The sequence below is a fragment of the Haemorhous mexicanus genome, chromosome 9, assembly GCF_027477595.1.
Source record: "Haemorhous mexicanus isolate bHaeMex1 chromosome 9, bHaeMex1.pri, whole genome shotgun sequence".
Classification (NCBI taxonomy): domain Eukaryota; kingdom Metazoa; phylum Chordata; class Aves; order Passeriformes; family Fringillidae; genus Haemorhous; species Haemorhous mexicanus.
Genome location: NC_082349.1, coordinates 15,094,916 through 15,118,877, shown reverse-complemented (window position 1 = coordinate 15,118,877; position 23,962 = coordinate 15,094,916). Strand labels below are relative to the sequence as shown.

The 23,962-nt window shown below is 38.2% G+C and overlaps 1 protein-coding gene across 1 annotated transcript; it reads left to right on the top strand.

Annotated features, from left to right (window-relative positions):
* The first annotated feature begins 312 nt into the window (after positions 1–312).
* Positions 313–23,576, top strand: SELENOF (selenoprotein F). The gene is made up of 5 exons (XM_059854181.1): positions 313–468; positions 2,097–2,264; positions 13,018–13,081; positions 20,858–20,907; positions 22,577–23,576. Exons 1-5 carry the CDS (start codon positions 400–402, stop codon positions 22,706–22,708), a joined length of 483 nt encoding a protein of 160 aa, XP_059710164.1. The 5' UTR covers positions 313–399; the 3' UTR covers positions 22,709–23,576.
* The last annotated feature ends 386 nt before the right edge of the window (positions 23,577–23,962 follow it).

The window sequence follows — 23,962 nt, the reverse complement described above, 5'->3', positions numbered from 1 at the left end:
CCGCCCAACCTCGTTGGGCAGAGGCACTACTACCCGTGGAGAAAGCACAATACTATTGGTCGGACTGGCTGTCAGTCACCGAGGTGGGGGCCGATGTGCCGGTTGGCAGTTCCCGAGAAAGGGGAAAGGGTTTTATGCGAGGTTGTTTCCGCAATGCCGGACCAGCGTTGGGGAACGGCCGTTCTTCCAGCCCCGCTGCGAAGCACTGCTCCGAATAGACTAAAATGTCTTTGCTCTAGAATTCCACAAGATATTCTGGGTTAGCAGTTTCTGCTTGCAGTGCCGGGGGCTGGGAGTAAGTCTATGCTCTCCCGCATCAGGCGGTGTGTCGGTCACCTGCCATGGGTGAGGTCCTTCCGCGGCCCCCGGCGGCGCTGGCAGGGGCGCTTCGGCACCAAGATGGCGGCGGCGGCCGAGCTGGGGGCGCTGGGGCGGCGCTGGCTCTGCTGGCTCCTGGGGCTGCAGGCGGTGAGAGCCGATCCGGCGCGGTCGCGCTCGGGGCAGAGCGCGGCTGCAGCTCCTGAGGGAGGGAGCGGGTGTGAGGGCGGGGAAGGCGGCGTAAGACGTGTCCCGGGGCGGGAGGCGCGGGCGTCTCCTCCCGCTCCTGCGGCCGTAGCCGCCTCTTTTGCTTTCCATGTCGGAGACTGGTCTCTATTTCTGCCCTCTTCCTAAAATAGTTTGTATTGGTGCTGCCTTTTTTTAAACACAGTAAATTATTTGGTGTGAAAACGAAGCAACAGTGTAACGTAGATTTGGAGCCAAAGCTTTGAAGGAGAAAACGCTGATGAAATGAGGCGCATCACTTGCTAAGCGTCTGAAATGATCTTGTTCTGATCGGAATTTGCTTTCTGGAGTGTGAGGGGTTTTTTCCAGTCCCAGTCAGAGACATTTATTATGATTAGTGATTTATTGTTTCAGGAAAATATGATAGTTAAGATACTAAAAATTGAGTAAAAATATTAGGGATAGAGACGTTCTTCTCTTTATTTTTCCCTTTACCTCTCGGTACTTTTATTCTCAAGGTATTTTGAGCTTGCTATATAACCAAAACCACTTGAATGAGGAATTATCATTAAATCAAGTAATGGAGCCTTTACTTGTTTTCATACACTGTTAGTGTTTTGGTTGGTTCTTTCTCACATACACAACCCAAAAAAAAATCCATAGGAGAGCATTGGCCTTACCTCCATAGATTGTTTAGGGATCTGCTGGGGAAAGGTGTCAGGAGAGAGGCTGCTGGAATCACCATCCCTGGGAGTGTTCAAAAGGCACATGGATGTGGCACTGGGACAAGGTTTGGGGCTGAACACTGTAGTGCTGGGTTAAGGATTGGTCTCAATGATCTTGGAGGTCTTTTCCAACCTTAGTGATTCTTTGAGAAAAACCAAAATAGCATTTAAGTGTTGTGATTGGTTGCATTATTTTTGCTGCCCATTAAAAGCAGAACTGGTGTGTTGCATAGAAGCCATGTAATTGAATGGCCTGTTGTAAAGTATTGCTGATAAATCAAAATTGCAGGTTTTTATCTGCACTTCTACTTAATAGTATGTGTAATTTTCCTGTAACATCAATGCAAACATGAAATTAAAATCCTACCTGTATGTCTTGTTGAGCACTTTGGTTAATTTCATCACTTCCTGGTTGTGTTTTTCCTGAGCTTAGCTGTTGCATTACTTTCCAGGAGTGTTTTCAATAATCTGAAACTTTCTGAAATTCTTTTTGAAGAGGAGGCTTTGGAAAGCTGTGACCATGTGCGTTTCAGCTGATTAACTTCAAGTTAAGAAGGAAACCTCTGGGTTTCCTTCTTAACTTGAAGTTAGCAGTACAAAAGCAGTAGAGATATCAGAAATGTATACAAGTTAATTTTGGCAGGTCTGATACCTTGAAATGTCCATATGATGAGTGTCTGGAATTCCCTGGTAGGTTAAGACCCTCCTTCTCAATAGGGTGGTGTTTTGAACCCTTGGGCTGGCCATTTAGGCATTACTGTAAAACAGTCACAAGAGACTAACTAGTTCCTTCTAATCATTACAGCATTTAAAGCCATCTTTTAAAAAAATTATTAATACTAAGTGTAACATTGTACTGACTTTCAGGTAAGTGTTTACGGAGCACAGTTGTCATCAGAAGCTTGCAGAGAGCTGGGCTTCTCCAGTAACTTGCTGTGCAGTTCTTGCAACCTTCTTGGGCAGTTCAATCTGAATCAGCTGGATCCATTCTGCAGGGAGTGCTGCCAGGAAGAAGCTCAGCTGGAAACTAGAAAGGTGAGTTTTGGACCTAATCTCTTGCGGAATAAATTAACATGTCAAGTTTATGAAACTTTTCATTTAAAAAAATACATCAAGACCTGGGTTATCAAGAGGAAAATGCAGCAGTTATTCGTAGCCCAATATACATCTACAGGGTCTGGATTTGCAGACTTACCATACTGCTGTGAAATTATGTCCCTGTACCAACAGGGGAATCTTTGGTTCTTTAGCAGCCCTTCTCTAGTGTGACATGACCATATTTGGGAAGTAGATCCAGCTTCTTTTAAAAGGAAGATAGGTGGGATTGGAAGAGGGCAGAAGAGGATAAGTAGAGTGGTGCTTGATGACAGCTCCTGCTTGGTCACTGACCCATAGCACAATGGCCAGGATAACTGAGTTCAGTTCCAGGCAACAAAAGGCTGCTGCAGCTTCCAGGTCAATTCCTGGAGTGGCACAAACCTGATAGAAGCAGGGCTGCTCAATTCCATCCTGCAGCAGGGAGAACTGCTGGGCATTTTGGGAATGATCCCCCTAAGAGTTCATGCTATGCTTCAGTCTGTTTAAGGCAAAACCTTTCCTTTATCTATAGTAAATAAGTATCTGTGATCTTTAAGGTGTGTTATCAATGAAGAATTTTTAGAGTTCTTGAAAAGAATACATGTTTTCTAATATGTGGTAATTTAAGAGTGTTCTAGAATGTAGTGAAGACAAATTAATAATCAAGAAAGTAGAGGTTTCAAGGATGAGAGGTGCTGAAATTATTTTTAATGGCTAGGAGATAGTGAAATAACTGGCATAATGACTTTAATGAGGAAATCTAACAGGTTTTTCCTGTCAATTAAATTCAGCCTAATATTTAAAAAAGAAAGTCTGCCTTTAATTTTTAATAAAACCACTGATTACAGTGTTAGGTACAATATATTAAGTATCAAGAAGCATATGTTTGAGATTGGCGGAGAATTCATAGTTTAATTAGTAGTTTCCTAATATTGATGGACTTTAAGTTGTAAATTTTATGCATTAGCAATGTAATATTTCAATACAATCCTTATGGGACTTGATATGTAAGGCTTTTTCTTTGCTAGATATAGGAACCTTATAAAGGAAAGTTTGTCTCTGGGGAAAGCTCCAGCTGTTTTACATGTGTGTACACGTATATATAAATATGTACATATCTATACATATGCAAACACAAAACCTGAAGTTTCAGAATAAAGTCTAAGGAAATGTACTATCAGGGAGTGGCAGAATAGAAGGGTCTCCAGCATGCTCAGTAACAGTTGTGCTGGCAGCAGCAGCAAGGCTTCGGGTCCTCATGTAAAGAGAGGATGCTTTCATTTGCTCAGGTAATATTCTTAGAGTTTTGCCTCTGTGCATAACATGTAGCACAAGAACTTATGGAGCAGGACAATTTCTGTTGACATTTGATGGGAAAATAAGCCAGAGGAACTATGTTGCATTTCTGTCAATGTAACTTCTGAGAAAAATGTCTTAACAATTTATCAATAGCATACTGAAGGATTTAAGTTTGTTTATACTGTGAACATTGTATTAATAAAATTTGGATCAAATAACAGAAATTAAATTAATAGAGAATCATCTTAATTTCCTGAATCAGACCTAGATTTCATTGTGTGGATAATTCCACTTTCTGTGTAAGGATGAGCAAATGCCATTTTGTGGTAAGGACTTCACATTGTAAACATTATTAGTCTGAAAACTTTTTTTATTTTAGGCATGATCAGTGAAGTAAAGAGCAGAGCACAGAGCTGGACAGGGTTTCAAGGGTATTTGACAAATTCTTTCATAGTGGACCAGATTTCCTTGTAGATTCACAGGAAGCAAGAAATTGTATCTTATAAGTTGTTGTTTTTTTAATCTACTTGTGTTTTACCCAGTTTCATTTTCTTGGGGTTGGGCTTTGTAGTAAATGTGAACAATGTAGATTTTGATTATTACTTTATCTTTCCTTATTTCTGTGATGTTTCTGAAGAAATGTAATACAAATGATATTTGAGTTTTGGAGATAATACAGTAAGCATCAGCTTGAAGTATGGGATTGATTATGATAGTATTTTCATACATTTTCATGTCTGAGTTTGAATGCAGGCTTTCCATATTGTGTGCATGAATGGAAATATTGGATTGTTCTAACATTATGATTTCTTATAGCATCATTTCTAATTTTATTATGAACGCTGTTTCAGAAAGTGGAAATTTTTTATAGTGGTACTACTGCTTAGCAATGTATATTTCAGCTTTGGCAATTGTTTGGAGGTTTTACTTTTTGTTTTTAAACTCATACTCAGTAATTTCTCTTGTAGACTAGCCAGTGGAAAATTGGTGTTTGGAGACTGTTAATATTATCTTCACAGATTGTATTCAGAATCATCCCATTTTGAATTGACTTGTGTTTTAACATAGTGCTGGTTGTAACAGATGTCTGTAATTGAGCTTGAGATTTTACTAGTACATAAAAGTTAACAATATAATTTTTAGTAGCTTCTTGCGAAACAAGAATTTTCATGCTAGGTATGCAGACTGTGAAAACTGCATACTGCCTTTTGCTATAGTTTTTCCTTTTCCCTGTTTATTTTCCCCTGTTACCACAGAAATCTTCTTTCTAATGAAAATTTGATAGTAAAGAGTGAATGAATATTGAAAGTTCTTAAAAGCTTTTTTTTCCCACTCTCTTGCTTGTAGAATTTTTCATCTTACTCTGAAACCCTGCATCTCAGTGTAAGATGTTTGACTTTCTGATTAGCAGCCTGGCATGTTGCTGAGCTCCAGAGCAGGGGTGCTCTGGGTTTTGCTGGAGCTGTGACTCTGTACTTGAGCATCCTCCAAGCGCAGGAATCGCCCTCCTGTGAGCCACCATCCCTGGGTGAGACGCAGCTTCCCGGGAGGTGGCACAGCACCTTGGCTGGCTGTGCCACAAACAGCCTTGGCAGCTGCTGGAGTTCCAGGACATGCTTCAGGATTTTAATTTTATTGTCTTTGCAGCCATGTGGCAAATATCAGAAATAGGGAAAGCAAGAGTTAGTTTATTGCATGACTTGTGCCTGAGTTCTAAATGAGAATTTAAAATTAAAGGTAATAGCACATCTATCTGAGAATTTTTACATAATTGCTGCTTTTCATAAATGGTCTGTGAAATATCCTCAGGCCTAAAAATATTTCATGCTGCATAGTATCAGTGCAACCTCAAATGAGATGTTTACAGATCTGAACTGTTCCATAGCCTTGAAAGAGGTGTATTTATTAATCCTGCTCTTGTTATTGGTCCAGTAGTTTGTGAATTGACATTGTGGAAAACAGCTGTGAGATATTCTTGTTACACAAAATTTGTCTTGCTCTGAACTTCTGCTGACACCTGTCCAGTGAAATATTTTAATTACTTCATAATTGGACTGTGGGTAAAATGAAAATTGTTTTGGTTATTTTCTCCTCCCCTAGAGATTTTGTATGCAGTCTGACACTAATTCAGAAGCCAGCTTAAACAGTATTGCTTTAGACAGCTGCAAGTTTTAAGCCTCAGTCTGTCAGATGCAGAGTACTGCTGGTGTGTAAAACAGAGAAGGATGAAATGGAGGTGAAGCTAACTGTGCGTGAAATTGTAGTAGCAGGAAGATTGTCCATATTTTGCAATAGCTGAAAATAGCTGCACTCCATCTGCAGCTTCCTATAGGCTGTGTGATCGTTTCAGACATAGCTATAAGCATATTCCATTAATTGTATATTATAATCTTAGATTTATCTCAACAATATATGTGTGTCAAAATCCAAATTGATTTTAAAAATCAACTCTGTGATAAAATTTGCAATACATTAAATTTTATAGTTGCACTGTGCAGGATTGCTACAACCCATAAAAGTTATCAATATATCTAAATGGAGCTTTGAAAAATATATTTTGCTCACTAATATGTGTTGAACTTCAGCATTTTAAATTTCTACTGTGAAGTATTTGTTGTATTGTGAAGTTAAAGTGTTTGGTGACTTAGAAAATGTGACACCAGGTGTAATGACCAGGTGCTTCTTCTATTAAAAAAAACCAACAAAACAAATTGAAAGCTCTTAAAACTCCACCCATTTACATGTGTAGAATTCTTAAATGTGCTCTCATGAATTATAAGGAGGAATAAGGTGGTATTCTTGTTCAGACTTACTTTTTAAAACTCAAAAATAGTTTACAAAACTCACAATAATTGCTGGAAGTAGAATAACCTGAAGCGCTTTTAATGCTTCTGGTTACTCCTGTGTGACCCAATTTACATTCATTTTTCAGGTTTGTTTTTTTTTCTTTTCGTTACACTAATTAAAGTGCTGTATTCAAATTGCTGTTGACTGCTTTCTTGTTCTGCCATGAATAGGTCTGCTCTCATTGGAACTTCTGGTTTTCAACTCAATGGTTAAAACCAGAACTACTTAGAATTCAATGACATCTCAGAGATGTAAAGTAAGTGTAAGTCGTAGCAATACTTACAGAAATTAATAAGAATTGTAGTTTACTTCTAGCTGTTTCTCAAAACCCACATCTTTTTCTGTCTTCTGATGTGTCCTGTAAAATCTCTTCGATACTTTGTAAAAAATCAAATTGGGCTTTTACCTAACTGTAAACTGTAACATTGGTTTTCTAGCAAGTGTGTCTTCAACAACAGTGTGATCCAATGACAGCATATTTTATTTAACATTCGATAATCAGAACTTTGTAATTAAGACTAGAAGTTTGCTTTTAACTAAGTGTCCCATACAGTTCATACAGGAATGATTTTATGGGGTATATTGATAGGGAGGTTAGGGGATCTGAGATGACACTGTTCTCTCTAATTGAGAAAATCTCTTACCAGTACTGTTGCTTCAAAATATTATTCACAACCATTCCTTGTATTAAAAGTGGGCTGCGAGGGATGTCCTTCTCAGGAACTTTACCATGTACCCTCTTTCCTTTCCCTCTGTACATGATGTTATTGGCAATGAAAATTATTGTTGACAAGAAGTAGTCCTAGATAAGGAAAGTGCAGCTAACTAGTCAATGCCTAAGACAGAAATTTACTGCCTTTTTTTTGGTTCAGGCTCACCAAGTGTTCATTTCTGTCAGATAAACTAAAATAAAATACATTATCTGTCTGTAATAGGGTAAGCCTTACCCACGGAACAGCTCTATCTGATCTTATCAGTGAAAAAAAAAAGGTTAGGGAAACTATAAATGAATTTGCTAAATGTGAGTTTCAGTTGTTGATGTGCATCTGTGCTGGTCAATGGAATAGCTTTAGCTAATTAAGGCTGACCTTCATCTAGATAATGCACTGGCCTTTGACTCTACATTTGTTGAAGAAACTTCAAAAAAGTAAAAGTCTCAAAATCAATGAAATGCGCAAGGTCAAATAAATATCTCATGAGATCTGTTCTCAGTGTTTTCTTTGCAACTCTAAGATGCTTTATTTTTTAGCAAGAGCACACACTGGAGAATAAAAGAGATGTTCAGGGATTCTACTTCTAGAGGTAAGTAGGTGCTTGGATAGAATCAGATAGTGTAGTCCAGAACTGAAACCTGACCTGTTAACTTCCTGTCTGTTCTCTTTGGCTTGCATCATTCTGACTAGGTCCAAGTGAGAGCCTGTACATAGGAGCCCTTTTTCTGCCACCCTTCTCTATTCCACTCAAACTGGTTATTCACACCACCTAATCCAAGTGACAGCTCCAGAGATCTAAAATTGGTGGTTGCTCAGCTTCTCCATTTTCTCTCTCACCCTTATGCCAGATCTCTTGCTCACATGAACTTACTCCAAACATTGCAGAGACCAAAGTTAATAAAAACAGGCTGCCAGGAGCAGAAGCTGGTTTGGAACTTTACAGTGGTTACTGGATTTAAACAGCACAAATGTTTATAGAATCCTGCAAGGAGGGTATCATTTAACACCAAAAGTAGTGGTGGATGACACATTTCCTAAATGCTGAAGAATGGAATAGTAATGTACAACTACATTTTGTATGTACAGAATAAAAAGTCTCCTTTGAGTCTTCTATTCAAAGAGAACTCAAAGTTCTGAGGATCTCCAAGAATGCAGATTATACAGTCTTCCTTAGTAAATTCCTCAGTGCTTAAACACCATCATTGTGACTTTTTTTCACCCTTGCACTCAGTTGAAATTTCCTTCCCCGCAAATAAATGAGAGCTTAGATTCTGCTCAGCTTTGTTCAGAGCAATTTGCCTGTAATACATACCACTAATCACAGGAGTAGCACTGATTCACATAACTGGTTTTTGACTGTTAGACTGTTTCCACACTCTTATATAGAGTTAGGCATCTCCCTTCACAGGATAATGAGCTGTCAGTGGTAGAAGTTGCTTTGATGCTAAATTTAGTGATGACATCAGTTCAGAATGATGTGTGTAGCAATGACTTTCTTGGCTTGCTGTATTATAGAGCAGTAATTCATAATGTTCCTGGCAGTGAGGCTTTCTGACTGCTCCCTGTTAACCCACAGATTCTTACTCATGTTCTGCCTCCAGGAAAAGGCAAGAGAAGAGGGATTTTGAAAATCTTAAGCTGTCCATATAAGTGCATTCTCTCCCACAGAAAATATTTAATAATTTGTATCTCAGTGTATATTCTTTTGAAGGTTTCTAGTTTAGAAGACTAGTTTTCTAGTAAAAGTCGCAAATTAACTGCTAGTTAGAAGAGTTTAGAAAAAAAACCAAAAGATCTGTTCAATAAAATCAATTTTTGTTGTAAATTTTTAGGAAGAACAAATATTAATTAACCTGGTTTGCTTTCTGTGTGTCTGGATGGAACACAGTAAAAATTAGGCTGCATGCTTTCATTAGGGATAATTTACCCTATTTTTCAACAGTACCATTTTGCATATAGTAAGGAACTTTGGCCATTAAGAATAATAACATCCATATTTTTCCTGAAATTTTTGGAAGTCAATAGGAGATGGCGAGCTGTCTTCTGCAGACCTGCTTATATCATAATATGAAATTAGAATTGCAGTGAATTTCATACAAAGAGTGTTTACATTGGAAAGGGAGTTGTTACTAAAGATTTAATGGCAAAGAAATCTTTGTACCTGAGGTAAGTGAAAATTCTAGAGGTTCAGCTGTAGTCGTAAGTTTGCTTTTCTGCTCATTCTCAAAACTTAACTATATTTTTGAAACTGTTTGATATTAGGAGAGGACAATGTGCACATATTGGAGAGAATCCAGGTACCTTAAAGTAGCTATTGCCCCTTTTGTGGCTGTATCTTAACAGCCTGTTTCTGTTTCATTTCATGTCTTAAGACGTGCTGGTACTGTCAGCTGATTACAAACAGCTGTACAAATCCACCCTGAATAACACTTTGTAACCTGTGTCAGGCAGGGTCACCTCGAATTAATAATTAGAAGAAAGCAGTGTGCAAAATATAAATAACATAGAAGTAAAATGAGGTATAAATTGGTGTATTTCATTTAACTTTTTTGTCATCTTTGATATAACAGAATTTTATTACAATCAAGGCGTAATCTCTGTTCAATACCACTTTTTGCAGTTCAGTTTGGTCTGAATTCCTGTTTGGGTGTAAACATTAATAGTTATGTAGCAGGAATGTCATTTTTCTTCTGGAGTCTTCACCATGAGTAACTGTGATGACAATACCATATCAATGTATAAATGAAGCACTGCTGGAATTGTGTCTTCCAGAATTCTTTTCCTAATAGCGGGTGAAAAGTTTTCTTTCATATAAGTTATAGTTCCTTATTTTTACAATGCATATTTTTAACTAGCACAATCCTCATGCAAAAAGGTGTTATTTTGATAAAATTAGCACTCTCCTTCATAATTAAAGCAGACATGACCAATGATGTGGTTTGTCTCTTTTCATTTGTGAAGAGCCATCCTGGTTGCATCAGTATGGACTGTTACAAGCATTTCAGATGCTTTCCAACAACTTTTGAATAAACTGAACTCAAGTTGCTGCTTTGGAAAAGATGAGGGAAAAATTTAGATATTGTCAGAGTAACTTTAGAAAACATGCTATTAGAATGTTATAAAAAAGCTAAATTCTTTTTATAGATGCAGACATGAATCAGCACTTGTTTTGGATTTCAACATGGACACCAGTAATAGTTTAGAGTGTCTTCATTTCGTTGCTTCTAGTACTAAACTCACTTTCATGAGCACTAAAACAAGAGAAGCATTACTTTAAAATGAACTAACTCATGAGTTAAGCATTGTGTAATGAACTGACTCAAGATGTTTGTGTGTCTCCATGTGATACATGTCATTCTGATTAATACTTGAACACAGTGACTGTCTTCTCAAGGAAATTTGGAGAACATCTGCTCTGGACACAACTAGGCTTTTGTGGTGGGCCAAGTGATGCAAATAAACCTGGGTTTTTTGCAAAAGACACCTTTGTTTAGAGTTCTAAATGAAGCCAGTTGATTTTTCTTTTTTTCTGGTCTAGCCATCGAGAAAGCAGCTGTTATTCCCAGCATGAATCGAAACCTTTTTGTCTGAGAACATTTGGGTTTCAATTATGGCAGAATTACAAGCTCAAAATTTAGACATCAATGATTGAGCTGCTTTCTTTGTTAAATTTCTATAAGATATTGGCCTGGAGTTACAAACTGGGAGAAGTGAGGTGTTACAAAATGTGTTGCATGTTTTAGATTTCTGCAGTGATTTTGTTCCATAAAAATTCGTGTTTGGAAGGAAAACGACTAAGAACAATTTGCAGTAATAAGAATTCAAAAATACTCATTTTACTGTTGTGCTAAATTTGAGTGTACTTAGCTTGTGATAGACTTATATAAAATAGTTAATTAACTAGATAGAAGGCTATTTATTCCTTTGTCTACTTCTTTATACTGACTTCTCAATAAGAAAAATGCAGATAGCTCAGAGAATCAGAGAAAGGTCAGAATCAGAGAAATCAAAATAAATGTTCAGTGGATTAGTGAGTATGCAACGAAATATCTAAATCTAGGATTGCTGATAGAACTGTTGAATTTTTAAAAAAAAAAAGAGACAAGGTAAGTGAAGTTTATGAACCCTGTGCCATGTTTTTTCCATATTTGTAATTACTACATGTTTTAATTCCAGAGAAATTTTAATTATGCGAGCTAGTATCTGAGCTGTTTATCACTGCTTTTTCAAATAAAAACCTTGAGATGGGTGGTGAAAAAGCTTTTAAAAAGTCTAGTATTTGTGATCTCTTGAGTATTGTTTCATAGTATTTCTGAGTTTTAACAGTCAAATCTTAGGTTTTTATCTTAAATACGATGTTTAGTTGAAAATGTATCTGTAGCTAGGCAAATTTCTGAGATGCTGTTCTGAACAGATAATGCAGTGTAACATTCTCTTTTCAAGTTCCCATGGAAGTAATGATTATTGATTAGTTCATGCCAAGAGAGAATTTGTAATTTCACTGCAAATTATTAGAGTATTTGTTGTGTATTAATTCATAATATTTAAGCAGATACTGAGTTGGCCCTGAATCAGAATTTGAATATTGAGAAATGAACATGTATTTTTAGCTGCCCTATAATGCCTCCATGCGATAGGTGACAGAATGTTAATAAAATTGTCTTGGAGATTTCTGTTGTATCATGTGTGGTTTGCTTTTTCAGATGGGTTCATGAAAGTTAGTTTTAATTACTTGTGTTCACAGTTCATATTTTAAGTGAAACATGAATTTAGGTAATTTCAGTAAGGTTATATTTTCTATACTCAGACTTGCACATTTGTTATGAAAACACTGTCTAAAAGAACATGAAAGCAGAGGTCTTAATTGTCTATGAAAGGTAATGAATTAAATTAAAAATTTTTAAATTAAACTAATTCTGTCTGCTAATTTATAACAGTGGGGTTTAAGGCTTAGAAGGATGTGATTTGGTATACAGTATTATATATCTATAGTATGTATACTATGTGTAATATTAAAATGCCTTACTTTGGAGTATGAAGTTCTATTTTAGTAGCTGGAAAATATATTGTCAATTTATTTAAGATCTGTCAAACTATAGAATCATTTGTATGTTGCAAAAAGAATCATCAAATAGTCTACAAATATGACAGCATGCAAGATAATTAGGTGAACCATTTTTATAGATATTATATAAAATTTCACTTGTATTTTAAGGCGACTGAATCTGAGTATCTTGCATAGCAGACAGAAGTGACTGACATCTAAGTGCAAGTATCAAAGTTAGCCCAGCCTGTACATAGTGCTTCACCTAAGGCCTGTTAATGTGATCTGTCCTCTTTCTGTGAACACAATGAAATAAAATCAACCAGTAGCCCTAATGGGAAATTTAAAATTACTGCCTTATCTTTATTATAAATATTTCACTGTCCAAGTTAGGTTTAAAGTGGAAACTAAAATTTCATTTATTGAGATTTTGTTAGTATCTTTGGAAAGGAAGGAATAGTTTTCCTATTACTGACCCATAATTCCTGTTGTAACATCTCCAGTTGCATTTTTTTAAAGGAAACTTTGCTTACACCAACAGTATATCTCAAATGATCTCTTTTTTTTTTGTTTTTACATTTTTAGTATAATGAATGAAAATTATCATGTATCCTGAGTGAACGGTCAGTTGTTGCATAATCAGAGACAGGTCTGGAACTGTGATTCTGTCTAGGATCTTAGCTGTAATTAGAATCAATAGAGTAGCATATTGTCACCTCAGAGAAAAATAGTTCAACAGATAGCACACTATAAATAAACTAGTAATTTAGATTATTTTGTCATTAACAGCTTCTGTTTATTATTACAGCTTTATGCAGGAGCTGTCCTAGAAGTATGTGGATGAAAATTGGGAAGGTTCCCTCAAGTCCAGGGTAAGTAAAGCCACTAGTATTCCTTCAAATATGAAATACTGTCACAGCTGAATGACAAAAGGTACTTTTAAGTACATTACAAGTAGTCATAAATTCAGTATATTATATCAGTAAAGTTGCATTGACCTGAAACTCATAGAACTGATCTCCAGTAATTGATAGATGAAATTATAGTGTGCACTTATGGAACAATTTTATTTTCACAGATCGTGCCATGTAATTGTTTTATCAGTGGATAATGACAGTCAACTAACAGGAATGGAATACAGTAGAGCAAAAGGAAAGTCAGTACCATCAGTGTCAGGTGGGAGGAAGCTGCAGGAAAAGAATCTGTGAGAAATTTCAAACTGGACTTTTCTTATAAATTAGGGAAGTGTTTAGGTAATAGCAGTACTATGGTTTATTTTGGGTTTTTTTTCCTGTAATGAGGACCCTAATACCATACTTCCTAATGCTGTACTTTGGACATAGTTGTACATAAGTACTAATCTAGCTTTAGAATTTAAAATTGCACAAACAGCATGTCTCCATCTACTGTGGGAAGTATTAATACCTTCCTGTTTGAAAGCTGGCTGACAAAGTGGGGAAAAAAAGGTTTAAAAACAGGTTACAATTTACATAAGTTGTACTGCATTATATCCTTTCCTGCCACCTCTGCCCCCACAGCTGAATTGAATGACAAAGCCAGAGCAAAGCTCTTTTCTCTTTTCCACTGTATAAAATGTCCAAATGAGAATTCTTTAAATGACTTGTCATACTTGAGGGGCGTGAGGAGATAACTTCGTTAGACAGGTGTCCATATTATCTCCATGACCCTTCAAATCTAGCAAATATAAAAACATTCTCTCCTGCTGTTGCCCATTCACTCGGCTGCTTTATGGTTCTGGATTTGTAACATGAAAGTGCTTGTTTGAGCCAGAGGTTTGAGGGAGAAGGTTAAGCTGTTGGCCTGACTCCAGCCTGCATTGTGTCCTCAGTTATCTTCAGGTGTAGGTCCTTGAAGGGAATGGCCCTCAATTCCTGCTGTGTGAACACTCTGAAACATGTTCCAAAGACTTGGAATGGTGCAAAAGGAAAAACTTTAAAAATTGTGTCTAGTTGTTTTTCCCTTTCAATTCTTGGTTATCTAAACCTTCTCAAATATTTGCATTCCATTTATCAAATAGGTTACTTTTTAAAGTGGCTGGATACATTTCCTTGTTTTTTGAAAAGGATCTCTGTTTTGACCGCCAGTTTTGATTTGGTACAGTAAGAATTAAAAAAGGACTGAGTAGTGCATTTAAATTTCTTTTTTGTGTTTTGATCACCAATTTCTACAGCTTCTCAATCTAAACTTATCTTAAGCAAATTTACAGCTAGGGTATTAGAAGAGGTTGAAAGATGGGATATGTATTAGAAGCATACTTAGAAATTTTTAAAAGCAGTAGAATATATTCTTTAGCTGATACTTGTCTTTACACTAGTATCTCAGAATACCCAGATTTTCTCCTTTATTTTAACTTCTGACAGAAACAGTATTTAATGTCTCCATCTTAAGACATTTACATTCAAGAAGTGTTTGTGTTTCAGCTTTTGTCTTGGACATTTGCTATGAAATTTAGGTTGCCTTAAGGTCATGCTGCTGCTTTTGAAGCATTGTCTTTGTAGGCTTCATTCAGCTGTGTAGCCTGTCACTAATGGGGTCTCAGCACAAATAACTGAATTCTTTTCCAGAGCTTCTGTGAGGGTTTTATTAGAGTTTGTTTAGATGTGTTTGGTTTTTCTCCCCAGAATATATACAAAATGGCATTGTTAATTGTAGGACTTTGTATATATTAGAATTACATGGATTAGTCTGTGTTACTACTGTATTCTGAGATTAATAACTGTGAAGTCTCAACCTCTAATTACCTGTGTAAATTGTTTTGTCACTTGGCCTAGTCCCACAGACTTGATGTGTCTCGGGCCACATCTGGATTATGTTGTGTTTGGCTAAGGGAGGAGCACTGTTGCTTTGTTTTTTTTATTCTGGTGTGTGAGAGTGCCCGTGAGCGAGAGTGCGCGAGTCAGTGTGCAAGAGCAAGTGTGCAAGAGTGTCCGCAAGCGAATGTGCACGCCCCCCCTTACACACTCGCACCCACCTTGCACACTGGTGCACACTCACGCCCCCCTTGCACATTCACGCCCTCTCTTTCACACTCGTGACGGCTCTTGCACACTTGCGCCCCCACTTGCACACTTGTGACGGCTCTTGCACACTCGCGCCCCCCTTGTACACTCACACCGCCCCTTGTACACTCGCGACGGCTGTTGCACAATAGTCACGGCTCTTGCACACTCACGCCTGCTCTAGATAGTGCCCCATGCGATAAATGCAGTATCTATAGCGCCCCCATGTGATAAATGCAGTATCTATAGCGCCCCCATGCAAAGAATGCAATATATAGCACCCCATGCAATAAATTCACTATATCGCCCCATGTAATAAGTGCAATACATCGCCCCATGTAATAAGTGTGATATATCACCCCATGTGATAAAAGCCTTATATTTGCCCCATGTAATAAGTGCAATATATCGCCCCATGTAATAAATGCATTATATATGCCCATGTGATAGATGCAGTATCTATAGCGCCCCCATGTGATAAATGCAGTATCTATAGCACCCCCATGTGATAGATGCAGTATCTATAGCGCCCCCATGTGATAGATGCAGTATCTATAGCACCCGCATGTGATAAATGTAGTATATAGTGCCTCATGTGATAAATGCCATAGCTATAGTGCCCCCATGTGATAAATGCAATATCTATAGGGACCCATGTGATAAATGCAGTATATAGTGCTCATGTGATAAATGCAGTATCTATAGGGACCCATGTGATAAATGCAGTATATAGTGCCCATGTGATAAATGCAGTATCTATAGCACCCCATGTGATAAATGCCGTATCTATAGTGCCCCATGTGATAAGTGCAGTATCTATAGCGCTCTTGCATACTCACGCCCCTCTTTGCACACTCGCACCCCCCCTGCACAATTGTGACAACTCTTGCACACTCGCCCCCTTGCACACTTGTGACCCCTCTTGCACACTCTCAGCATCGTTGCACACTCGTTGCACACTCATGACAGCTCTTGCACACTCACACCTCCCTTGCACAGTCGCGGTCCCCTTGCACACTTGTGCCCGTTTTTGCACACTCACGATGGCTCTTGCACACTTGCGGGTGAGTGTCCATGAGCGAGTGTGCGTGAGCAACTGTGCACAAGCATGTGTGCAAGAGCGAGTGTGCGAGTGTCCATGAGTGAGTATGCGAGAGAGTCCACGAGCGACTGTGCGCAGGCATGTGGGAGTGTCCGCGAACACATATGCACGAGCAAGTGTGCGAGAGCGAGTGTCCGCGAGAGAGTGTGCAAGGGCGAATGTGCAAGAGTGTGCACGAGCGAGTGTCCGCGAGCATGTGAGAGTGAGCGTGCGAGAGTTTGCGCTGTTGTCCACAAGCGAGTGTCCGCGAGTGTGTGGGAGCGAGTGTGCGAGAGTGTCCACGAGCGAGGGTCCACGAGCAAGTGGGCCAGAGAGTCCGCGGGCGAGTGTGCAACAGTGTGCATGAGCGAGTGTGTGAGAGTATGTGCCCAACTGCTTATACAGAGTTCCCCGTCTTTGGGATTTTTGGAAGTTTCTTCTTCAGGCTTGATTGGATCTGTGTCTTGGATTCATTTCTGAAAGCATGTGGTGCTTTTTATGAAGTCATGGACAGCTGCACTGTCACTTGATTAAGAGACTACAACTAGTAGTTATTAATACGCCATATGAATTCTTAAATTTAAATTTTTATCTCAAACTGAGGTGCCTGAAAAGTTCAGAGCTATCATCAGTAAAATGTAAATAAGTGCTTGTTGTGTGCTGTAGTTCAGTCTTGTTGCTCAGCTTTATGGTAACTTTCGAAGCAGACTCATACTATCATCAAAACTGCAGAGCATGTATTTGTCCCCAGAACAAATGTCTGAGGGAAGACATTAATGCTTTTGTCTTGCCCGGTCATTTACATATTCACATTTCTAGCAAATATGGCCAATTGTCTTAGCAATGTTTTACTATTGTTAGCATTATTAAATGTTGGAATTTCCTGTCTTCATAAAATGTCCCTCTCTTACTCTAGCTTTTGGTTTGGTTTCTTTTGTTTTTCATGGATTTAACACTTGATAATTGGGAATGCCTCAATAAACTGTTTTTTAATTCAAGTTCATTTCAGGTACAAAATTGTGTAAGTCTATATGGTCAAGTACTTTGTGCATTTTTTACGTAAAATTTTGCAACATTATGCACTAACTTGTGTCTCCAGTAAAATTCCTTATTTTTAAAAGGATTGTGTCTAATAATTCACAGCCAAGCAAGCAAACTACCCTTTAGCTTATCTGAAGTACTATTACACTTGCTTTCTGTTTATTCAGGTTAACTAAGAACAACTGTTTGTTCTGCTTGGGGAGATGTTTCCAGGCCATTTTGGGTCAGGAAGTTCTCTTATGCTTTGTCCTGCTTCACCTCAGAGAATAGTGCAGGTCTGTGCATATACACAGAGTTGCCCTTTGGCCACAGTGATTCTTAGATTCCTAGAGTCTCCAGTTTGAGCTCTGGGATTTAACTCCAACAAACTAGTTTTCACTAGTTTTTTTTTCTTATTACACCTCTATGTTTTGTATTGAAACAAATGGACACTCTAACAATAGCAGTGAGTTCTCCAATCTGTTGTGTTCGTAGGTAAAGGCTGCTTTTAGGTCTTTAAAAGCACTGTTCAGTGGGGGCCGGTCCTGTCTGCTCTTCAGGAGCACCTCAGGAGTGCCTTCCAACAGAAGTGCTTTGGTACTGCTCATCATTTACTGCAGCATAAGGTGAAGTGGATTTGCAAAGCTCTCTTTGTCTGGAGAACAGCTCTGACTTCTGGTCTGGGGTTTAATCCACCAGAACATGGTGTCACGGACTGAGCTCAGGGTTCGTCTTACAGAAGTCACAGTGGAAAATGCCTCTCCTGCTCATCCACAGACAGCTTAGAGAAAGTTTTGTTTCTCTGTGGTGGGTAATTCCTAAAGCTGCTACAGAGAGAAGCAAAGGGGGAGATAGCTTGAATAGGATTTAGTATTAAACACCAAACTACTAAATAAGGTGTATAGATGATGTGCAGAACCATAAGAAGCAATGTTGATGTCAGGGTATAGAGGGGAAGCTGTTGGAGCAGTGTGAAGGTGGAGCATATGCACCACATCCCATGATAAGCAAGCAGTCGTATGTCCCTAAATGTGCACTGTAGCTGCATCTGACTTCCTAACCTCATCATTTCAAAGGCTGATAGTTCAACTCAAGCACTGATTTTGTGGAAAGAAAAAAAACCCCAGCATTTGATGGGGTAATCTGTGTTTTTAATGCGTGTCAGTATTTGAGTTTCTCATTTTAGCTTCCGAAATTCAGAATATACAAATTAAGTTATTTGTACATTGAGTGTATCTCTTTGTTGCATTGCAAATTCAAGTGAGTGATGCACAAAGTCACTATGATCAGCATTAGAAATAAATATGCCATAACAGAAACTAATTTTGTTCCAGCTGTCTAAAATTGCAGGAAAAGCATTCTGTAGTGCTTCAGCTTTCAGAAGATTTAGACATTTGACATTGATACAAGTGTGTAATAGCCACTTTTAATGTGACAGAATGTAATGCTGCCTATGGAATACTTTCTGCTTCCACCTAATGCTGTTTCTACATTATGTGAGCTTGTTCAGTCCAACACTGCAGCCAGAGAACAGCCTCTCATGTCCAAATAAGCTTTCATCACTCAAGTAACAAATCCTCACACCTGTTACAAGCTTGAAGTGCTGTAACCTGAGGTTCCTCCCAAAGGCAATTTTTTATTACAGTCCAGTTCCAGAGTTCAGATTTGCTTCAGAAACTTTATCCATTTTACTACTCTCTTACCATTTTGCCAGTAGTCACCCACTGTACAGGCTGCTTCTTACAACCTTGTTTTCATATAAAGCTCTAGAGACTGATTTCAGCTTTAGATTTAAGTTGAAGAAAAATGTGGAAAAATTCCTCCAGAAACACTTCAACAGGTGATGGAGTTAACAAACAATAAGAAATGTCTTTGCTGCTTTTTTGCACATTACTTTTGATGACAACCAAGACAACATGTCACAAGGGCATGGGAAACACTGAAGCTGAAAATACATTTCTGAGTTTAAATCAGAATCAAACTGCAGTATGTGAGCAAGTATTGGTTATTTTGTCCTATTTGAAGTGTATACACAGCTTTCAGTGACATCAGTGCATAGTCTGTAGAAGGAATAAAGACAATTTGAATGAGACAACTCATTTTCTTCAGGGGCTTGGTACATCTGGCAGCTCCATGGGCCGTTGGTATTTTTTTAACTTGTTTATATTGTTTAGTAGTTGGTGCAGCAAGCAGTGTGTATGATTTTTATCTGTTCTGGGAGCTCAGTGAAAGAGGGAAGAAAGTAAGTGTCACTCTGTATAACCATGCTGGGAAAGTGTTAAGGTAACTGTCTGCAGTAACGTGAAGATAGGTATAAAGATGCCAGGGGATATCTGTGCAATTACTGAGGAAAGCACTACACTTTGTCAAGCAGTATGAAACATTAGTCCTGAGGTTGCACTCATCTCCATGCACCAGCTGGATGCACTGCAATTTGTGAGAGATTCATTGTTGTCTAACCTTGAAAAAGCAGCTTTAACATGCAGCTGGCACCCTTGTGGGAGTCAGTCTGTACTGACAGGGTTCACCCTTGGTGAGATGCTACTGACATGCTACAGGAGCATCCTGAATCCACTTAATCTCAATATAGATAGTAAATTCAGCTTTTAGCATGTGAAAAGGAAGAATGAGGACTGTTATTTTCTAAATAAATTTTAAATATTTCTAGAACTCAGACATTCATTAGGGTGAAGTGCTAGGAAGTAGGGGATTATGCTCATACTTTGTCCTGAAATACTTTGTATTGTCTTTACAGAGTTAAGTTAATGCAAGGCCTGGGTTGTGCTGTAGGTGTGTTGCTACTGTGCTGCTGTTAATACCTGCTGACAGGTGCTGCAGGTGGGGAGTGGTGCAGCAGCAGCCCTCCTCAGACCTGCCTTCCCTCCCTGTAGCTGCCTGACAGCCCATAGAGCCTTGACACCGACTCCCTTCAGAGTGTCAAGAGAAGAGGAAATAGGAGCTTCTCTTCCTGTTTTCTAGCGTTGTTTTCTTGCTGGTGTTCAACACATAATCTCAGAGATCTCTGCAAGACAAGATTGACCGTCTTGTTCACCAGAATAACACCTCTCCCCACAGCTTCCTGCGTGCCCTGGCCCCCGCAGAGCTGCAGTGTGGGGAGTGTGCTGATGAGATGGTGCCACATTCAGCCTCCCTCACAAGGCTGATCCTCAGCCAGATTCTGATCGCTCCAACGCTTTTCCTCACATTTGCGTAGCAGCAGCATATGGGCCGGTCTGCTGAAGGCTGTCAGTTGTGCCTGCAGATAAACTGCCTAACACAGTTGCACTAGTGTTCAAGGAAAATCCAAGCAGACAGAATTCCTGTTTGGATTACTAGCAAAAAGAGGTGTTCCTTTGGAATAATAAGTTTAGTATTATTAATTTTGTGACGGTACTAGGATTTTAACATTAAAATATCTTTTAAAGCATAATTTTAAAAAAACAAATTTGGGGAATACTAATTTGACATAAGTCTACTTTATGCAAGTAGAGAAGAATTTTATTTTCTTTCTTTTCTCCAAACTGTAGCTTTTGTCAGGAGTGATAAGCCAAAACTCTTCAGGGGGCTGCAGATCAAGGTAAGTAGTACCCTAATTTTTTTGTTTGCGATGTTAAGAAGAACAATGTTAGGTGAAGACAGTTCTGTGGATTGTTCCCTATTTGTTGATCAAGTAATCCTTTAGTAGAGGACATATATTTGCATAGCCAGTGTGAATCTTTACAAATTCCTGTTAGTAATGTTGATAGTAATGTCTGATTTGTTTACTGCTCAGTAACTGTTTGGTGCTAATTCTTTGGTGGTGGTGAGGTTCTGGTTTATTTTATTGTTGTTTGGTTGGTTTTAATCCAAGAAAAAATTATTACTTATAGTAGATGGGAAAAGAATCTGAGGAATGTTTATATTCTGTTCTTACTTTATAAATATCTTGGATTTACTCAAGCTATTCTGTCATAGTTTCTCTTGTTTTGTTCTCCCCTAGTTTTCTTATGGAGCTGCCATTTCCATACATTCAGTTCCATACATTCAGGATTTTTCTTCTCGCCCTCAGAATTCCCTTGCTGTGTTCTACTGTGCTGGTTTTTCTCTATATACTTCAGACATCCAGCTTTATAAAAATGCATATACTGAATGGTGTTTCTTATGACTTGCATATATGCAAAGTTGCATAAGCTGCACTGCCTTAAGCTCCAACAATTCTTTGGTTTCAAGATCTAATCTAAGACTTCACCTTCCTCTTAAAATCCTGTGTGAACTTCAAGTGTACTTCAAAGATACACATCTTGATTCTCACATCTTGTGCCTGCCATCTCCGTTGCCCAAATGGCACCATCTGGAATCACTTCATAGCTATGCATGGCTGCAATAAGTGATTTGTCCTCTCAGCAGCAGATTCTATGTAAAACAGATTTCCTCTGTCTCACGCATTCGTGTCTCCGTGTCCTCCAGTTTCTTTCAAAATCTTTCTCTCCTTCTGTATGCCTGTTTCTATTTTTTTTTTAACTTTGTAGATTTACTGAACATCAAAGCAGTCTAGACTACAACTGGTATCAAGTATTACCAGAAAAAAAATGTGCAAATGAATCTGTTTATTTAACAGGACTTTTGGAAAACTTTATAGAGGTGCCACTAGCTTCATTAAGTAAAACCAACTGAGTTAGCTCAGCTGAGCAAAGTGGAATACTCCTGGGGAAATCTTTCCATAAACTTAAATGGTCAGATCTTTCTGGCACTGTTAAAAGGATTTATTTGTATTACTTAATTTGGAACTCAGTGAGTTTGAGAAGCGATGAAGAATTATGTTACCAGCAAAGCATAGTAGGCACAGATAGTACACAGCAAGAAAGAATGGGATTACATTAGAAATTGATAGTAGAACTTTGACCTGTTAAAGTGACTCAGAATTTCTAAAATGCTAAAAGGCTGTTGATCATATAAGAAAAATCATTCATCATCAAAAATCCAGCTTTAGCAACTTAAAACAGTTGCAGTAAATACCCTCCTTCAAAGCCAGGCCAATGGTCGTGTCCCTCTGCACAGGCATTGACTGCTGTGGTGCACCAAGGAGAACAAGGAGAGGTTTCTGACACCCACCTCCAGCCCCCTTCATTTGACTTGTTCCTCCACTTTCTGACATTAAATGCAAGTCAGAAGCCTGAATGATTTAAATCATTTGAGAGCAGGAGCAGTGTTAGTATGGAGGATGCATTTGCCAACCAAGGTAACTGACTCTTCTTCTTTGCCCCCAGTATGTGCGTGGTTCTGACCCTGTACTAAAGCTGCTGGACGACAGTGGGAACATTGCAGAAGAACTGAGCATCCTCAAGTGGAATACAGACAGTGTGGAAGAATTTCTAAGTGAAAAATTAGAACGTGTATAAATCATTGCTTTCGGTCCTCTTTCCTTTTCATATTTTGTCATGGTCATCTTCTCAGATGAAGTGCACTACGATTGAAGAAACATTCCAGCATCTGTATTAGTTTTAAAATATCTGTTGTGCTGTACTACATCTTGTAATTAGAAGGGAAGCTTCAGCACACATATCTGACAAGTTGACAAACAATAGCGTGTCTTAACATTATTATTTTGGCTCATAATGCATTTATCACTAAGAATGCTCTGTTTCAAAGTTAATTATGCAAATCTCAGTTTGTTATAATCAGGTCTGTTTTTACAAATGCTCTTAAAACTGAAGAGCTTCAAATAATAGAAATGATTACCGTGCTTTTTGTCTGCTGCTCTTTCTAAGGAAGTTAGAACCAAATGCAATCTATCTCCCAAAGAAACTTGGCTACTAATGCCCCCTTTTTTTTTTTTGTATTTGAATTGTCCTTTTATAGAAGCCTTGTTTACAGTGAGTACCTAATTCACAGGTTTGAAAGCTGATGGAGGAGCTCATGCTCTGATACTGTGAAACATTTATTAAGTACACTTTAGTGAAGACTACATAGAAAACCTCTGAGGTGTATGAAGTCAGATGTCAGGTGTGCTTTACATCAAGTGTTTTGCTTCAGAAAACATGAGCTATAACTCTTGAAAAAGCTTTCCTTCCAATTTTCAGAAGGTCATTGGAAGTTTGCTTATGAAATTAATTTAGAAACTGTTCCTTTAAAACGTGTGTTTTTCTCTCTCTGTTGAAATTTATGTGAACAGGGAATATAGACAGTATGTATGGTAATGAGTCAAATCCATTAAGACTTGTTGGGTTTTTTCCACTTAGCGTCAATAAATATGGTAATCAAGAATAATGTGTTTTTTTTTTTTAAAGTCTCATTCGTAAATAAATGTTTGCTGTAATTACTTCATGCTCACCAGATTTGGGCTGGATGGGTGTTATGCTATGACCTGAAGTGGTACACAGTTTTTGTCTTCATATATAATTTTATATCTCAAAAAATTTTTCAGTAATTTACAGCCTTTATTCCCAGCTTTTGAGAAGAAATCATCAGATTCCTAGCAGAACAATAAACCTGGGACTGAGACCATACTGAACTATCAGAAGTAATACCCTAAGGGTATTCTTCAGGCATAGCATTTGGAGTTTTTATTCCCAAAATATTCTTATAAACTCATAGAGATTATGTGCAGCTGACTCCTGTTCTTGTGAATATGCTCCTGATCTCCAGGTGACTCA